The sequence below is a fragment of the Charadrius vociferus genome, unplaced genomic scaffold (assembly GCF_000708025.1).
Source record: "Charadrius vociferus isolate BGI_N301 unplaced genomic scaffold, ASM70802v2 scaffold88, whole genome shotgun sequence".
Taxonomy (NCBI): Eukaryota; Metazoa; Chordata; class Aves; order Charadriiformes; family Charadriidae; genus Charadrius; species Charadrius vociferus.
Genome location: NW_009649619.1, coordinates 4,190,381 through 4,208,167, shown reverse-complemented (window position 1 = coordinate 4,208,167; position 17,787 = coordinate 4,190,381). Strand labels below are relative to the sequence as shown.

Here is a 17,787-nt window from a genome sequence, read left to right as displayed (position 1 = left end):
CCCTGTGATGCTTGCATTTATTCAGCTGCTGCTGAATCTGTTGTGCACTGCTCTGCTTCACAGCGCTTAAAAGCTAAACACAAGTGGCACAGACATACTGCTTAATTCAGGATTGTACCAGATACCTGAGAAGGGAGCTGGGGTACAGACTAGGTTTTGACATTTAGTTGTTCACAGTAACATCCAGAAAGGGAGAACAAGTACAAGGTGTGAAGCTCAGATGGAAAAAAAGGTCCCCATGAATCGAAATTTTGGAAACAGTGTGAAATACCCAGTATCCACTAATATCCCAGCATATTCACTGCAGCAATAACAACCTTTCCTTTTCCTATATGCAATGGTTGAAGTAAAAAGATGCCTTAGAGGCTGATTAGAAAGACTCCGATCAAAAATTGGGGTCGAACTGTCCCTTGAAATATTCATACCAGGAATGAAAAACTTAAAAAAATAATATTAAAAGTACAAGTCACTGGACTTAAAAGAGTGGAAAAAAGAGTTCATTGGTGTTCACAGACAGGCAGAGTTCTGCCTCAACGTCCCTTCGGCCCTCCTCCACAGGCACAGGAGGTTCATTCTCTGCCACCCCCTGTTCCGATTGAGCCCCAGACGCAGTCCCCTCTCTGTGCCCCCAGCTCCCACCACACGTTGCGTGTGGTCCCTGCGGCAGCACAGCCATCTGCCTGCCTAGGGGACACCTTGCTTTCCCTCCAGAGCCGATTAACAGCCCTCTGAGCAACAGGCAAAGGCTCCCTGCAGGCAGCCCACGGGCTGTGGGGTGGCCGTGTGATGGGGTAGAGCAAAGGTGGGGTTTTTCCAGCAGTGCAGACACAGCTGTGCTGTGCACTGCTACGCGTGCAGGAGCTGAGCATCGCTGCAGTGTTGTCAGCAGGATGCAGAGAAGCTACGCAGGACCTATCTTCCCAATCCATCCTTTACCTTGCAGAGAGGCGTTTTTAACAAAAGACATCAACCAGTGTATACAATGCTTCACGTGTGCTATTTTGGTTTTGTTAAATGAGAAGAAATATAATAAAAGAGAGAGAAAACAATACATGGCAGGAGAGGCAATTTTCTTTGCAAATCAACTGTTTGGATCAGTCTGATTGGATATTATGCTATAGGTGTTTTGCAACAGGCTATCATGCTGGCCCTCTAATAGGGAGCATCACTTACAATGCTGTCACTTAAATGACAGAACTTTATATTTGTGTGTCAAAAAAAGAGAAAGGATTAGTCTGCTGAGATCCTTGCAGCTTTTCATTCTATGGTGCACACAGAATTGCTTAAAACTACTGCCATGAGGTGTCTGTATGTGGTTCAATTATCTTTTTCAAGAAGCCTTTTGCCGTGGTGTTTTATTATTGCAGAAATAAACTGCAAGCTTGCTACTCACCAGCCATTAGCTCTGGCCACCAGGAAGGAGGAAGGCCACCTTGAAATCTGACAGCAGGCTGGGCTGTGAACACTGACTCTTGTTATGGCCCCTTTATAAAGTGATTGCTTTCATCTGCTCACAGTTTTTGTCTGCCATGTGCAGATGTCTTCCTGAGCTGGGAGTCTTAGCAGGAAACTGCCAATAAAACCTAAGCAGGTTTTGAGAAAAGTGCAGAAAGCATGCAAACCATCTCGCTGAAAACTTCTACTGCGTCTCCCCTTTGGAGAAATAACTTTAAGTTTAGCAGTGGGATGTGCCTCCTTCCTTTTCCCCTTCAAAACCAGCTAAGATCTGGCCAAATTAGGGGACTCCGAGAATTTCAGTTCACACGTGTGGCTGCAGACTTCTTAGAGGCTGGCAGATAAATTTCCTGCAGACTTTGAGCAGGATCTAGGTTAGACTGTTGGAGCAGCGTAATCTTTTGTTGAGACTGCTGTTCCTCAGTCAGGCACTGTGGTAACATTAAACATCAGTCATTTGTTACACTCTTTTTGTCTTTGGCAACAAATATGATAACAACCACCCTGCTTAATAACTGCATCATGCCTGAAGTGTGCTACACTCTGTGGACTGAATGAGGTTGAGATCTTGATAAAGAAAAAAAATCACAAGAATCTGTCACTCAAGAGTTTAGTTCAACAGATGATGTATTAGTCCCGATCTGAGTGCGGGGCTAAGCTGGGAAAGGGAGTCGCTTTCCCTGTACTCTGTCCTCCACAATGGTATTGCCAGATGTAACCACAGAGAGCGTAATATCTGCATCACTCCACAGTACAAAACTAGTCCTTGCGTGGAAGATGCAGAAGCTCACAGCAGGCTTATCGAATTAAAAGTCTGCAGGTACATTTTCAGGCTGGATTTGCATTCAGTTTACCTGCCTATAGCAAGCTAGGATTAACAACTATTGCTTTACTGTGGTGGAGCAATTTAACCTGCGCTTGTTGTAAACCACCCCAGGAACAGGTTTGGGCCATCCAGCCTGATTAGTTCAGTTTAAATCAGCTGTCTGGCTGGTCAGGCAGCAAGTCCGTGGGCTGACTTGTGTCACTTATCTTTCATCTTGCAACCTGCTGTCAAATGAGTGATCATTTGGGACCTGCTGCTGTGACATGCACGCTCTTCTGCTACCATGGATCTAATTTTATAGTTATTGTACAACAAAAATAGCCTTTTTCTTCTCAGCTCCCTTTTTGCCCTGAGGAGACTCAGAAAAAAAACAGGCTGATGGTAACTTGAAGCAGATGTGATAGCAGACAGGTGTCACAACTACCTGAGAGTGTGAGGGGTGGCTCTAGTTGGAGATAAGGAGAGGTAGATTTCACACATAGCTTCACAAAATCCAGTGCTGCTCCTGTTATTATCTAGTTACTATCCCTAACATTCTTGGCATGAGGAGGTTCAGGGGTGACCAGCCTAAAAGATTCAGTGCTGCGAGCAGATAATGGATGCAACTGTACAGGAAAAGTACTCCATCATTTTGCCACTAATATGATTTTTCTAGTTATGAGCAACAATTAATAGTAAGTTTCCATGAATTGTTTTGAATCTTTCCAATTTAATTTTTTTCTGTTATTACCTAAATATTAAATAAAGGAAGGAATATTTGTATGATGTGCTATTTTAACTTCTGTTTTTATTTTGTTTAATTGCAGGACATGTTCATATCACTGACTTTAACATAGCAACCATAGTGAAAGGCTCAGAAAAAGCTTCTTCTATGGCTGGCACAAAACCCTATATGGGTAAGTTTTCAAGACCATTTTAAAAATGGAAAAACCCACACATACTAACGTTGTCTAATGGCATATTAAAAGGCTTTTAAGTTGTAAAAGCATACAATAAATGTGATCAACTTATTTTTTTGGCAGTATATATGTGTTAGTAATGGAAAACATTGGAGATGGAGGGGTTGGGTAGGAGCTTGGTCTCCACGCTGCCTTTAGTCAGGTTCTGTTTGGCTTTGTGCGGCAAACTCAGGAGGGTCTCGACTGTGTTACTTCCTGCGGATCCCCACAGCTAGAGACAAGAAGATATGATTGTATTTGCCCCACTATGGCTATGATCTACCAGAGAACATGTAAAGTCAGTTTAGAAGTATCTAGACACATCCTTAATTCCTTTGCCATGGCAAGTTCCTCAAAAATATTGTTAGAGTCCTCTGTAACTAACACCTTAAGTACTTGCTCTATGGCTTTCAGGGGCATTTTATGTGTTTTAATCATGTAATTTAAATGCATGGATAGATTGAAGGCTGGGAGAGTGAAATTCAGTTCACCTGTCCTCATGTGTCTAAATGTTAAGCATCTTGGCTAAGATAATAATTCAGACTTCCCTTAGAGCTGAAGGACAGAAGGCATCTCCTGAAGGTCATTTGTCCACCCAAAGTTAGCCTACCTTCCATGACTAAGAATAGGTGTGATTTGTCCTATTTGTGGCTTCCTAAACATCTGCTGTTTTAATGCTGTCTGTGTACATAATTGTCCTTGGCTGTGGAGATGAATGGCTTAAGACTAAACTTATTTGGGTTCTGGAAACCAGACTAAGAGTCATGTGTGTCTCCAAGAGACGTTCTCTAGCAGAAATGCTCAGAGCACATCTAACACTTGTGCACCAGTAATATACTGGTAAATTACCATATTCTGAAAATGTCATCCAGGGAACCAAAGGCCACTGCGTTACTGTACTTCTGCATGTTAGCATAGGAGCAAAGCTTTTGCCCAAGAAATCAGAATTAACACTTACGTTTTTCACAGCACAAAGAGCACTGTACCAGCCTGCACATGAAGCAGACAGGCATCTGCAGGGTGCCTCTGTACCCGCTGTGAGACTCTGTCACAGCAGTCCCAGGCACTTTTTTTCGTATTTTCAGATATGATGTGGTTTTGGCATGAATCAGCTAGTGCTCTCCAAAACAATTCCCAGGGAGTTAGCAGGGGCTGGAGTCTATTTACCCTGAGCAGCTTGGGCATAGCTGTAGAGTTTGGTGGTTAATGGGATGCAATAGTGTGTGTGTGGCCATACCGTGCCACTTGGGCTCATCACCAGTACACCAACCTGACACTGGTTAGCTAACTCTTATGAATGTACTCAAGACAGACCAAGAAACATTTTAAGTAGTCCCAACCCAAGCATTTAAGTTATGCAGAGGACTGAGGTTTTAGATCAAAACTTTCTCAGCATTTGGTATCAGTTAGCTCTAGCTGAGTGTCTAATTCAGCATCTCTACTTAGATGAGATGGCCAACACGACACAGACATCAGACATAGAGAGAGCGTTTGGAGATCAAATCTGGCTATTGGGCTTCCCCTCAGGGCTGGTACCTGAGTGTTCGGTGTTGTATCACAGGTTACCTGTTCATTGTAATGAAAAGAGAGGGGAGGGATGCTGCAACGTCACTTACACCAACAGCTATAGTTTAAAAAAACTTGCTTGAGCATTTTTGCTAATATGTGGTGGGTTTCTTATGAAAAAAACCCAAAACAAAACAACAAAAACTCAAGAAAATATTTTTTTTCTCTAGAAGTAATTTGACCTCCCCCCAACACACAGAGACAAATAGCTGTACAACTGACATGTGAAACTAATTACATTCACAAAATTCAGCAACAGATGTAAGTGCCTTTACATACATGATGACTGAAATGGTAAAAGATTCCAACATTTTTGATATGGTAGTTTTGCACTTCTGTGAAAAGCTTATTTCTCAGAGTTCACAGATTCTCCTTAAATAGCTGCCTACAATCTTCTAGCAGCCATCATCATTAGGTGTGCAAATTCTTATTACGCAGATTATTCAAAAACACCCTTGAAGAGTAGTCATTTTGCAGGAGCTGAAAAAATTCAGAATAGACATTTTCCATATTTAAATGTGATGATGACAGCAGACATAACAATAGAGTCTTTTCTGAGATTTAATTTGGTAGTCAATTAAATGACTGTTTTGATGGCCTTACATTTTCAATCTTGAAGCGGTTGCAGAGTTTTACATTAGAAAGCCTAATTATTATGAAAGCAGAAAAAAGCTGAGTACTTGCTTAGGGGTCAGTTAGCATTTTAGCATCTGTCTGTCATAGTCTGAATGTGTGTAATGAAGAGATCATCTGGCAGCTAATGATCAGAAGCAGATTAGTTAAAACAGCTGTACAAAAATGTATGTGAGTATTCTTCAAATATTTTGCTGAGAGTTAACAGGCAACTTAGCATCGGTCTGCACACGTAGGTGGATCGCCACTTTCTTAATTCATTAGTGGTCTCTGTTGGCAGGCTTTTCTTGCAAGAAAAAACCCTAGCTTTTAACAACAGAGAGCTCAAAAATCTGTAGCAAGTGCTAAGCACCGTGATTTTGTATTTCAAGGACAAAATTATGAAAAATGGCCTCATCCTTTTGGAATGCCTAACCTTCACCCTCCCCCCAAGGAGGATGAGTAACTTTTTCTTTGTGTAGCTGACATTTGCCAAGAGATGGTACAAGGAAGGAAAAGCTGAAATTAATCTTAGAAAACATCTACTTATTCTTCATCTGTTCGATGCAGAGAAGCTAAAGTCCAGTCCATCCTGCCTAAATTCTGCTTATGTCCCTTTCCATGGTATTCTCCATTTGCTAGAAAATTCTGGAGTCCCTGTATTTAGTAGGAAAATACTAATCTCCAGGATAGATTATGTCCTTATGGCCTTACTGTTTTGTAATCCCTCCTCAGCTTTGCATCATGGCAAATCATTTCTCTGAGCTAAGTCTGGAGAGCCATAGACAGCTGAGTGTCTTGGCCTCCCCAGGGCAAAGCTCCTGTAGGGTTCCTGTGAGAGCTCAAGGAAGGAGATAAACAATAGACCTAGAGTCGGGGGAAGATGGGAGATGGGGACAAGATGTTACATTTGCACGCCAACAGACTGTTGTTTTGGTTCACCTGAGCTGACAGAGCTGTTCTGCCCCTGAACCCTCCTCCCCACACATCAGGTCTCCCCCATATCCAACAATCTCACAAGAAGAAGAAGCAGCAGTACAAGAAAACTGCTCTCTTTCCTTTTTTGAAGAGACTACAGCACCATCCACCAGCTTCCTTCCTCTCTCGTATGCCTTCCTCGCCTCTCGGAAATACAAAAATACTCCAAAAGCCACAAGTACAGTCGTCTTTACCCAGAAAGTCAGAAGATTCATACTTGCATTTATTTGGAGCTGTAGGAAGCAATGAAAGCTTTTAGAGCTATAAAAATAACATTTCAGGTGAAAAGTACTGGGTGAGGATTCTTTTTGGCACTGCTTGGGTATCAAAGCTTCAACAAACCTCAAATATTAAGAGTTTGACAGATATGGCCAGACATTCACTGGTGCTGCTTTTTCCTCTAAGTGCACTGATTTCACTTCCTTTCCTCTTTTAGTTTACACCTTTAATTTTGTGAAGAATCATAACTTTAGTGAAATGCTACAAAGGCTTTTTCAGTTGCACTGCTCAAATTAAGAAAGTTTTCTATATGATTTCTGGCTTTAAGGCTGTATCAAAGGCTTTCCACGTGGCTTGCCTAAGCTATTTAGTCAATGAGAGAGAGGAAAAAAAAAAAAAGACTTGGGGAGGTTGGCTCCTACGCTTACCTTATGTGCCTAGTACGCTTTCATTACCAGGAATTTAAACCTCACTTTAACCTTGGTGTAACAAGACAAAATCACCTCCAAGCAAGATACTTGCTGAGCACCATAACCAAGGGAACTTAGTGTTTCCTGTAAGAACCTGCTTTACACTGTGCCGATTTTCATGATGATGACGGTATGAGATGTGATAAAAGCTTTTCCCCCTCTTGGAGGTTTATGAAGGTTTACTCTCATGTGGATCCTGTTATGTTTAATCAGATACGAGGGCACTCTCTAGCCTTTCCCTTAGCAGAGTACTTATAGGATTTCTCACTTCTTCCTATGGCCAATTTAAGGAAATAAACAGAAAAATGTTATCTGTAAAGCCTGCATTCCTATTTGAAATCTGATTGAAATAGGCTGAGAAATTGCTAGGGAGCGATTTGCTCCCATGCAGCATGACTGCATAAAACTGATATCCAGGAAAAAAAAAGCAATGAATTGATATTGTGTTGTAAAAATGCACTAGCTGTTCTGATTAAGATACCTATCTTGTAATGCTAAGCATGGTGTGAGTCAGCTCCTGCAGCCGCTGCTTAATCCCACTTCACATTAGCCTTTTTGCCCCTAAGTCTTTCTCAGCCTGAAATTCTCCCTGGCTATTTCCCTACCTATTAAATGGTTACACAGAATGCAATGTATCTGAACCTGAATGTTTTTCCAGGAACCCTGGTAATTTCTCTATGTTCCCCCTTCCCAGCTGATTCATTCAGACAAGTGAAATACCTGGCACATGTAGACAACAAAAACATGGACAACAGGGAATCTGAAAGGAATGAGGCCAACAGCCTGGCGACACAAGCTCCTTCCAGCTGCTTCTGCAGTTTTACTCCTCAAAGCCGTCGACCTCAAATACTGAAATGGAATCAGCTTCTTAGTGTTCAGGGGTCTTCAGAGTTTCTGTCTCGTACTGTTCAGACAGCTGCAGCTGTGAAATGCAATGTGTGCCTTAAGCTGGTTTGGGAAACTTGTGTGTCACCTGTGCCTGATTTTATCATTACAAATTCAGTGCTCAAACCTGCTGCACCATATGTGATTGAGGGTGTTGTCAAAGGTTTTCTTGGAGGAGTAGCCCTTTGAAAACTCAGGAGTTTTCAGGCTGTCATCCTATGCTGGCAAGCAATGCCAAGTGTCTCCTGAGACCTAGCTGACTTTTGGCAGGCTCTCCTGCTGCACAAGCACTTGTAGGGGAACTCCCTCCAGTCTGCGCTGGGATGCAGACTAGGAAAGCCAATGCAGGGCAGGACGTGGTCCCTGGCCTCAGCCTGTGCCTGGGATATTCAGCTGTGGCGCTCTCTTCCTGCAGAAGGCTATTCCTTAGGTCTCGTGTTTAAAGGAAAGCGTGCATTTGCCTGGCTGGAAGCACCTGTGTAAGTGCCATTTTCAACACTGTTCTATCTTTATGAGGAAAAAAAAGTTTCTTACATTGATCCCTCGTGCAGGCTGCAAGAAATATGTTTGTGTGTCAGAGAATGTGCTCTGTGCTGGGCACCTGTTTGCAGTAATGGCCCTCTCCCTGCCAACAGGTTGGTCAGCTGCAAAAGTAAATGTTAACTACTAAAACATGTCTAGAAAACATTACAGATATCACCTCTGGTTTATTCCTCACTCTGGCATAATTTAGATGTATTTGAATCCTGTAGCACATCCTTGTTACTCATTGAAAGGTTTCCTTTTTGAATGATCAATTTCCATACACCTGTATATTATTTGTGAGTGTTGAAAAAACTTTCCATTCACAGGTTATAGATTTTGGGGGTTTAGGGTTTGTTTGGGGATTTTTTTTTCTGTTTCTGGTAGTAGGAGGGCTCGGGAGGGTGGGTAGAGGCCTTGTGGTTTTCTTCAGCAAAAGCTCAAGTTATCCGATAATGCACCGTGACTTTACTTCAAATCAAACTAATAAAATACATTTTATGATATAAATACACCTGACAAAAATCCAAAGCCAATAAAATCAGCCATAAATTATGTGAAAAGTTTCACCTACCCCCTTCCTATCTTACAGGTTTGTTATCTCAGATTTTCACAGCTGCTTTCATAGGTTGCTGTCACGGTGAAAAATGGCTGTACGCCTGAGATTACCAGAGGAGTGTGGCTTTACAGAGGTCCACTGAACTTCTAAAATGTATGAGTCATCCATATTTATTAATTAATACTGTGTGGGAGTACTACTGGAATCAGAGGAAAGCTAGTGGATGTCCCGATGTCAGCCTTAAAGTAAAATATATGTAAAGTGAAAATATCAGGTAGGGCTGAATTTGTTCATGAGTTAGTTACAGTATAGCAGGGACAAATTCAGAGTTGGGTTTTCAAAGGTGTTCAACTTTGGTCTTCCTTACACTCATACTAAACAGTGCTCTGAAATTAAATAGTGTCTTGCAGCTCGTTGGTTTTTGAGTGCAGTAAAGGCAGAGCTTAGGTTTTTAAAAATCTCACCCTTTTCTTACTGAGGGTTTGACTGCCTATCCACAGTTTCACTGGTGCTGTCGCTACCTGCCCTTTTGATCCCAGGGAAGTATCACGATGCCAGCACGAGCTAGGAGGCTTCTGGTTGTTCCCATAAGCAAGAACAGAGAGTGCATGGCTTTGAGGTGAGGCTTTGAGGTGCTGAAATAAATACTCACCATACTGATGGGGTTTTCAGCTTGTGCTAGGAGCACTGTGGCTGAGGGAATTAAGCACTGAGCTGCAAGTGGGTATTCAGGTTTGGGCTCTGCCCTGACATTAACAAGTAGGCACACAAGCAGCTGAAAAACCTCAGGAGACCAGGAAAGAAGTTACTGTCTCCAGCTGCTTTTCACCTCTCTGTGATCTCTGACCTCCTACCATCCTTGGAGATCTTCCAGCAAAACTGCTAATATAATCATTTCTTTGACTGTTTCTGTCATAAAACCCTCATACTGAGTTCAAGTGCTCGTTTTTATTTGGTGCTTTTTTTTTTTTTTTTTTGTGTTAACCTGCCTGAACGGGCCTGATCCGATGTGGAGCTCTGCAGGCAGATCTGAGAGGAAAGAGACCTCCAGCAGAGGTGGCAGATGAGGCAATGAGTGGGGACTTCCAGGAACCCAGCGGGGCATTTGTGCCCCCTGGATAACTCCCCCCCTTCAGTCAACCCACGCAACCGCCCCGGGTTTTTGCATGCATAAACTGCTGCAAATAGATCTGCTCATGTGGTTCAGAGTATGTGATACAGGTGCATGTAATAGTGCTTCTGATGAGTCAGGTGCACAGTGTGTCCTGCAAATCCCCAGTTACCCAGACCAGTTTGTTTCTGTACTGGGGTAGAACGGCTGCTGTCCACTCCCTGGGCCGATCTAAATAGCAAATGAATATTTTTGGACAGAACTTTCAACAAGTTGCTAGGAAAACTGGCACTGCAGCCACTGTGAGGCTTACTCCATCCAAAAGGGAGAGAGTAAGGAAGGTACTTGTGTATAATTTCGTATTCTGTAGTAGAATACCATGACATGTTCATTGCTGCTGGGCTTGCTTTCAATGAGGCTAGCAACCTGAGGTTGTTTCTCTGAGTTTGATCCAGATGTTCAACCAGAAAGGGCTTCTCTGCACAAATGGGAGGGCAAGAACTGGGTTCTGTTTGGTGGTTGAATAACGCAGAGGGTTTTTTGAGGACAACACGCTAAGTAAGGGCAGGAGAGGTGGTATAGCCATATGGCAAACTAATAAGGCATTCTAAATGTGGTGTCTGTATTCAGGTAACGGCATCTACAATACTTACTTTGATTGAATAATTGCGTTAAATACGAGTATTAAAACTATTGAGGTGTATTATGTGAATAGTACAAAATCAGTTACACTGCTGTAACAGGTCTAGACCTCACATGGGAAAATTGCCAGCCCAGCATGGTCAGGCTTTAAGCAGCTCTTTGCCTTATACAGTAGAGGTTAGGAGTTGGCTAGTCTAAATCTCTGAGTCCGGAAGCTGACCGTTATAATCTAGACCCTTTTAACACATGAGAAAGTAAACGCCAGGAGGTAAATTGGTAGTTTACCAAGTCCACGTCTATATTCAGGGAGAGGGAAGTTGTTTTCTTTCATTTTGTTCTTAAAAACAGCTTCTCCTCTAAATAGAAGATCACTTGTCATCACTGTAGTTTGATTTCTGTTTTCTGCTTAAACCATGACCTAGAAGAATTACTGACCTCTGAATTTACTTTTCAGAGAAAAGTGAAAATTAGTATTTTCTCATCACAATGCTGAGGAAGCAGTTAATATTTCACTGCAGTGTCTCAGTCCAAGTTTCTTGGAATATTATTTAAAAAATCCAATTCATTTTTCATTCAGCTCAATCTGTCATCCATTAAGCCTGATTCAGCAAGGTGAGACTATGAATGTGTTATATACATCAAGTCATTTACACGTTTACAATTTAGACAGGTCTAAGCTTTTAACAGCTTATCCTGTGCTAGTCAGTGAAAATATTGTTTATATTGTGAGCATTGTGTATATGTGTATATATCTATTTTTGGGTTTTTTTCCCCTTTTTTTATTGGCAAGATCAGGGACTAATATGAGGAATGAGAATGATACCTGGCTGCCTGGTATCATCCTGAACCTCAGTTATTGACACTGGAAACTATTTTCTTATCTATGAAATCTCAGGCATTACAATAAAACCCGTGCCACTGAGGTGTGTTTTGCTACACGACTGGCAGAGTGTCTTGCTTTGCAACCCCTAGCATACACCACAAACTTCTCATTCCCCTTACTGACTTGTAGGGGCTTTGCTGAGATGCAAATAGACTATAGAGAGCTCTAGCTAGCCAACTGGATGACTAATGTCAGGGGTTTCATTCTTGAGAAATGTTTTGGGCGTGCCCATCTGAACTTAATCATTAAAAAAAACTGAGGTCAAACCACTAGGGCTTTATTTTTTACTCTATTTTCACTTTGTCATATTAATAACATTGACACAGGGCATTTTGTAGGAATTAATGACCAGCTGTCATTGGCAACATTTAGCTATGCGTGGACAGTCAGCGCCTTGCAGCTATTCGATCTTGCAAGACTCACTTGCAAGTTATTGCTTAAATATATTGATTTGTTACTATGTAGTAAAGGCCACTTGAAGAGGGGTCTAATGCGTTCATCTCACTGCACTTTCCCTCTCACCAATTTTGCAAAGTTTCAAAGCAGCCTATGGAAGTTGACGATGCTTCAAAGTAAGTAATAGCTCTGTAGGCTTCTTAATCAACACTTGGCAGTCTCCTGGGTAGTGGTAGGCAAGTACACCAGGCGCTCTTTGATTAGCGTCTTGCTAAGGAAGTGAAGCTTAAATCACTTCATCAGAAAAGAAATGCCACATTGTGTTATTTAGGATTCATATCAGAGTCACTCCAAGCTCTTCATTTTATGATTTAGTCTGATGAATTATCTTTATGATTAAACCAGTATGCTCCATCAAAAATAACTGCAGCTATTCTTTGTGCGAACCATTCCAAGCGATAGACCTCAAATTAACTGTTTTATCTTGGACATCCTTTTCAAATTCACCATTGGGCAGCAAATTAAAATGGCCTGAATTTCAGAGACCTGGAGCACTTATAGTTTAACTGTGGAATTAAGCAATACCTATGAATACTATGCAGATTTTTCGAAACCCTATTTAAAAGTATTTTATCCTAAGTACAAAATGCTTTTTTTACAGTAGGAACAAATAGTAAAAATTGGATTCAGTATTGTTTGCACTTACATTGATATTCTCTTTTATTTCAAACTCATGAGTCATATTGTTAGATACTGATAATCTTCCACAAATAGGGTACAGAATTACCAACCAGTTCTGTAAAATTTCAGTTTTGTACTTTTTTCTTTTTTTTTTTTTAAAGTTTTTAGGCAAATATGCATACAATAAAAGGTGCATCCTCTACATCATTTACAGTGTAGATCACCTGACTGCTGTGACAATTGCAGTGGGTAGTTGTATATATGAATTGATTTGTCAGAAATTAGTCTTTATTTCACAAAATTATTTGGAGTATGGCTAAACCTGTAGAACAGGAATATGGATATCCCAGGAAGCCACTGCTTCTGAGGTGGATCCAGACCCACTAGATTTGCTTTCATGTTCAATTTTTTATTAGCCATTCTCCAGTATGGTTTTATTTTAAAGCGAATCAGCATTTTTTTTACTTCCTTGGAATCTTGCTTTTGGTACAGAGATAGTTTACAATGATATGGTATTACTAGAAAGATACAGTGCGAAAGCACCAAAAGACAGAGCCCTGAAGAGGATGTGTTTTAATTTATTAGTTGGAAAGAAAACATTACATGGAAATAGGTACTAGGAAGAGCCAAGGAATGCACTGAAGCATGCTTAATGCAGCACAAAGGTGGGTTCATTTTATGTCATTTTTCAAGAAAGCATAGCAGATAAACAGTGAAAACATGAAAGTATGTTATTAAGAGAAAAATATAAATGTAGAAAAGAAAAACACAATGGAGGATTTTTAGCTTGGCAAGTTGCTGAAGTTATGTGTATTTATTTGTTATCATACGAGACACAGAAAGATTCCTGAATTTATTGCTCGCCCTGTTAAAATGAGCACAGATGTATCAGCTTGGAATGGAATTAGTTTTGAAATGCTCTATCTTTGTAGTTACTGAAGCCATGTGTGAAAGGTGGGGGATCACACTTCTGCCACACATGAAAAGTAATCTCCCAGACCAAAAGGCTGCATTGCTTCTGGGATCCAGAGTTCCAAATGTCCCCAGTACTTCGGGCGGCTGGTTTTCCAGGTGTCTGAGAGAAGGTGAAGAGCTCATGCAGTTCGTGATGACTGCCAAGACAATGTTGTGGAAGAGGCTCTAAAGGTCCCATTGAGACTTCTGGCCTTAGACCCCTTCATCACCCCACTCAGATGGGCTGGGACAAGGTGGTTCCTTGAGCTTCATTTGCATCACAGGGTCATAGGATGATTCGTGTTGGCAGGGGCCTCAGGACTCCCTAGTCCAACCTCCTGCTCAAAGCGGGGTGAGCAGTGAGGCCAGACCAGGTTGCTGCTGTTGAAGGCACTCTTCTGGGCAGCTGCAGTAAAGCAGTTCTCCATTATGTGAAAGATATTTGTTCACGGGGAGCTGTGAAGACCGTGAGACCTACCAATTGCATCACTTGTCTTTCAACTCACTCTTGCAGCTGCTAAACTTGCTATTACTTGATTTAGCTTCACTGTTTAAAAATTGCGCTTTCACCATGCAAACATCCATTGCCTTCCCTCTGACTGTATGTGATAGTAACTACAGTCCTCAGCCAAAAGAATCTGCAGGATCAGACCCAGTATTAAAACCACTTATTTTCTTGAAAGCCTTTGTTCAGTGGAACTTGCTTGAGGAAAAAGATCTGAAACTCCCGTTCTTACATGCAATCTCCAACTTCTATTCACACGAGTGAACTTTTGCAGGCAGAATCCTTGCATTTAGGTAGATGCAAGATGTAAGTATTCTTCTCATCTTAAATCCGTTATGATAAAAGAGGATGTGTGCAGAAAGGCTGCACATGACAGAGCTGTTCCCTTTGTTCCAAGCTGGCAAGCTCAAATCTTATCATCCTTTGGAAGAACCTACTCACAGCAGGCTGCAGGATGGCTGTCCAAGCTGAGCCTGAGATCAAATTCAAATTTGAAAAGATTACAGATCATCTATTTCAATAGCAATCCTAAAGAAAATCAATGTAGAATTTTAACTTTCCTTTCAGACTCTTTATTTGCTTTAATCCTAGCCAGTTTGCACTCAGAATTGGTACTCCTGACACAGTTTTTTCTTAGAGCAAAACCTAACATTATGTTCTGTATTTTGCAGCTCTAGTTCTGCAGACCTTGGCTAACCCCCTCACTTGGGGGATCTGCTGCCTCTCTGTAAAATCATGCTATATTTCTGAATGAGCAGGCAAACTCCAGAGGTCTGCAGTACAGGCCAGAGGCCTTCATTTGCACCCAATGTCTCAGCTCAAAAAGGCGTTCAGACACATTAATCACAGTCTTAGTGTGCAATTGGTATTTAACAGCCTTGCTAAACTGGGGAAAGGTTGAGGGTTGAGATGTGTCCCTGAGAAACAAGCTGTAAGTAGGATACTGTAAATCATATTGGACCTTAGGTCAGTCCCCCCTCACCTTGCGAAGCGGGTGCCTACAACTGCTTCACTGGAGCTAACCGAATGCAGAGTCAACCTGGACTGCAAATAATACTGCTAAAGCAGGGGAAAAGGGGCTATTTGCTTTAAAAAAACAGGAGTTGAACTGCCCATTTTCAGATCTAAGGATGCCGTCATCAGCTTAAGGTGAGAAAACAGAACTTGAAAACACCAGGGCCAGTGGGCAAAAGAAAGCATTTTCTGTTGATCTGTTTAATGTGGGATAAGTTGACCTTGAAGCTTTTAGAACAAGCAAATTAAATAAAAGTGGATAACTCAGTCACTGAATTAGCAAAACAGTTGCACCATTCTGGTAGTGTTGTAGGATACATCAATAAAGTACTTTCATCTCTACCTTGCAGAAATCAGATAGTGATCCGTCACATTATTACAATGTTAAAGCTATAAAAGAAAGAGTGAAACTGATATTATACCTATATAGCTGAGTAAAAAGTCCACAAAGGCTATATTCTGTAATGAGATATTATACATCATCTAGGCATGACAGGCAAAAAACAGAATGAATGTGGCTAATGCAGCAAACCTTCACTACAAGGTGCAAGCAGTGATATCGAAAACGTGACTTTGGTGTCTGATCTGCAATTTAGGTGCACTGATCCGCTAAAGTAACAAAAAATCCTGCCTGCCTACCCTCCTAGCATCTATCTATGTGATAGACTGCACACATGTAAATTGTGCTTACACAGAAACCCAGCAACATGCAAACCAGTTCTGAAGTACATCTGAAGATATAGCATGCCAAGTGAAGCTATATTATATGGAGGTGAGACAGAGCTAACTCAATGTGATGACTTTTATGGCATTGTTGATTTATGCCATACTGGGTCACAGCACAAGCTTACCTATACCAGAGATCCACTGCTCAGCTATTCTCCACACACAAGTATTCTGGCAAAAATGTTTATTTAGGTGCCTGCAGTCCTACTACCAAACCTATTTAGAGATAGTCCTACTGCGCAGAGAGTGTAGGACCACTTTCATTCATTCATTCATTGTTTTTTATTCTACAAATTAGGGTTTTGCCACATCAAATTAATGGATGTCAAAACCCTCTATTAGGTTTTGCTCTTCAAGACTTTCTGAACGCAGGTCTGGGGCTGTAAATTGTTAGGTTACCATCCATAATGATGCAAGAACTGCAAAAGTCCTTTGACAGGAACACTTTTCCTTTAATTAAAGGTGCTTCTCTAAATGCCATCCATAGTCAAATCCCAAACTGCCAGTCATAAGTAAGTGTGACCAGATTACATTATTCATTGCAGTATGCCCATTAGAGAGTGATGCGATGGTAATCAGGTGGTAATGTGGTACATTAGACTCAGTATCATGGCCAGAAGAGGCTCGCATGGTAATTGCAATCTAGCATGATGTTACAGTTGGTGATAGTGTTGTTTAGAAAATCCCCAGGGAAAGTGTTGTTTTCACAAAGTGTACTGAGATTCTGCTGTAAAATAATTAGAAAAGCATGACTGACTTTTCATTTCATTTCATAGTCTCTCTTACTTATATATGGTTTTCTGAAGAAACTACAGTGGCATTATTTAGAATGTCTTTCTTGCTGAAATTAGCCAACTGGATCCTTGTTTTGAAAAGATACTTCATTTTTTTTTCCCCCCAGGAAAATTATTTTTATACAATTCATTTATTGAGAGTGTGTTTATTTCCAGTCATGACAGTTTCTCACAGCATACAATCAAGCGTCAGGTTTTGCATTCAATTACCATATTCTATGCTGAATACCTTTAAAACTCCTCTGATTAATTCTATCCAAAAGTAGAATGAGATTGAGATTTACCGTGTTCAACACCTCCATCAATTACAAAGAATAACCTCACTAGCATATATTTGTCCCTTAAAATGTTTGTATTACCCTAAATATTCCAAGTCACACTTCAGGAATTCCCCTCCCATTACTTATTGTCAGTCACCTAACATAAAACTTAAATGGACCAGGTGGGAATTAACATGTAAAAATTATTGGCTTTTGAAAAACTCTGACCGGTGAAAGTGACTCATTGCCAGCAAATCAAGGCACTGAAACTGCATCCTGAAAACACTGTTTACTAATGTATTTAATTCCAGTTAATTTGTCCTTATTAATTTTTCAAATGCCAACATTAATGATCCATAGTCTAACCTTAATATAATGCTTTTTGTTTGGTGTGATTTATTGTTTTAGCTCCGGAAGTGTTCCAGGCCTTTATGGATGGAGGTCCAGGATACTCGTACCCTGTAGACTGGTGGTCACTAGGAATTACAGCATATGAATTACTGAGGGGTTGGGTAAGAATGATGGGGTTTGTTGTTATTTAACACGTTGACTGACAGATGTCCCAGAGTTTGCAGTGCCCCTGAGTATACCCTTCATGATCAAATTTGAGCGGATGAGGCTGGGGTTCCGGTCAGGAATGGCGTCTTGAATCCTTCCCAGCTGGAAACATTCTTGGGAAAGTCTCACCCTGCTCTCAGTTACGTTACCAAAGTTTGCCCAAGTTTCCTTGGCTAAAGAAAGGCTTAATGTTTTAATGGCTTCTCCACAATGCTGAATTGGAAACAATGATA

The 17,787-nt window shown here is 41.1% G+C and overlaps 1 protein-coding gene across 1 annotated transcript in view; it reads left to right on the top strand.

Annotated features, from left to right (window-relative positions):
- STK32B (serine/threonine kinase 32B) overlaps nucleotides 1-17,787 on the top strand; it is a gene marked incomplete at its 5' end in the record, with an annotated part of 173,335 nt that overhangs the window by 124,774 nt on the left and 30,774 nt on the right. Inside the window, 2 exons of the mRNA XM_009890557.1 lie at nucleotides 3,088-3,177; nucleotides 17,405-17,508. Coding sequence (XP_009888859.1) covers nucleotides 3,088-3,177; nucleotides 17,405-17,508 — 194 coding nt within the window. The remainder of the gene's footprint in view (nucleotides 1-3,087; nucleotides 3,178-17,404; nucleotides 17,509-17,787) is intronic.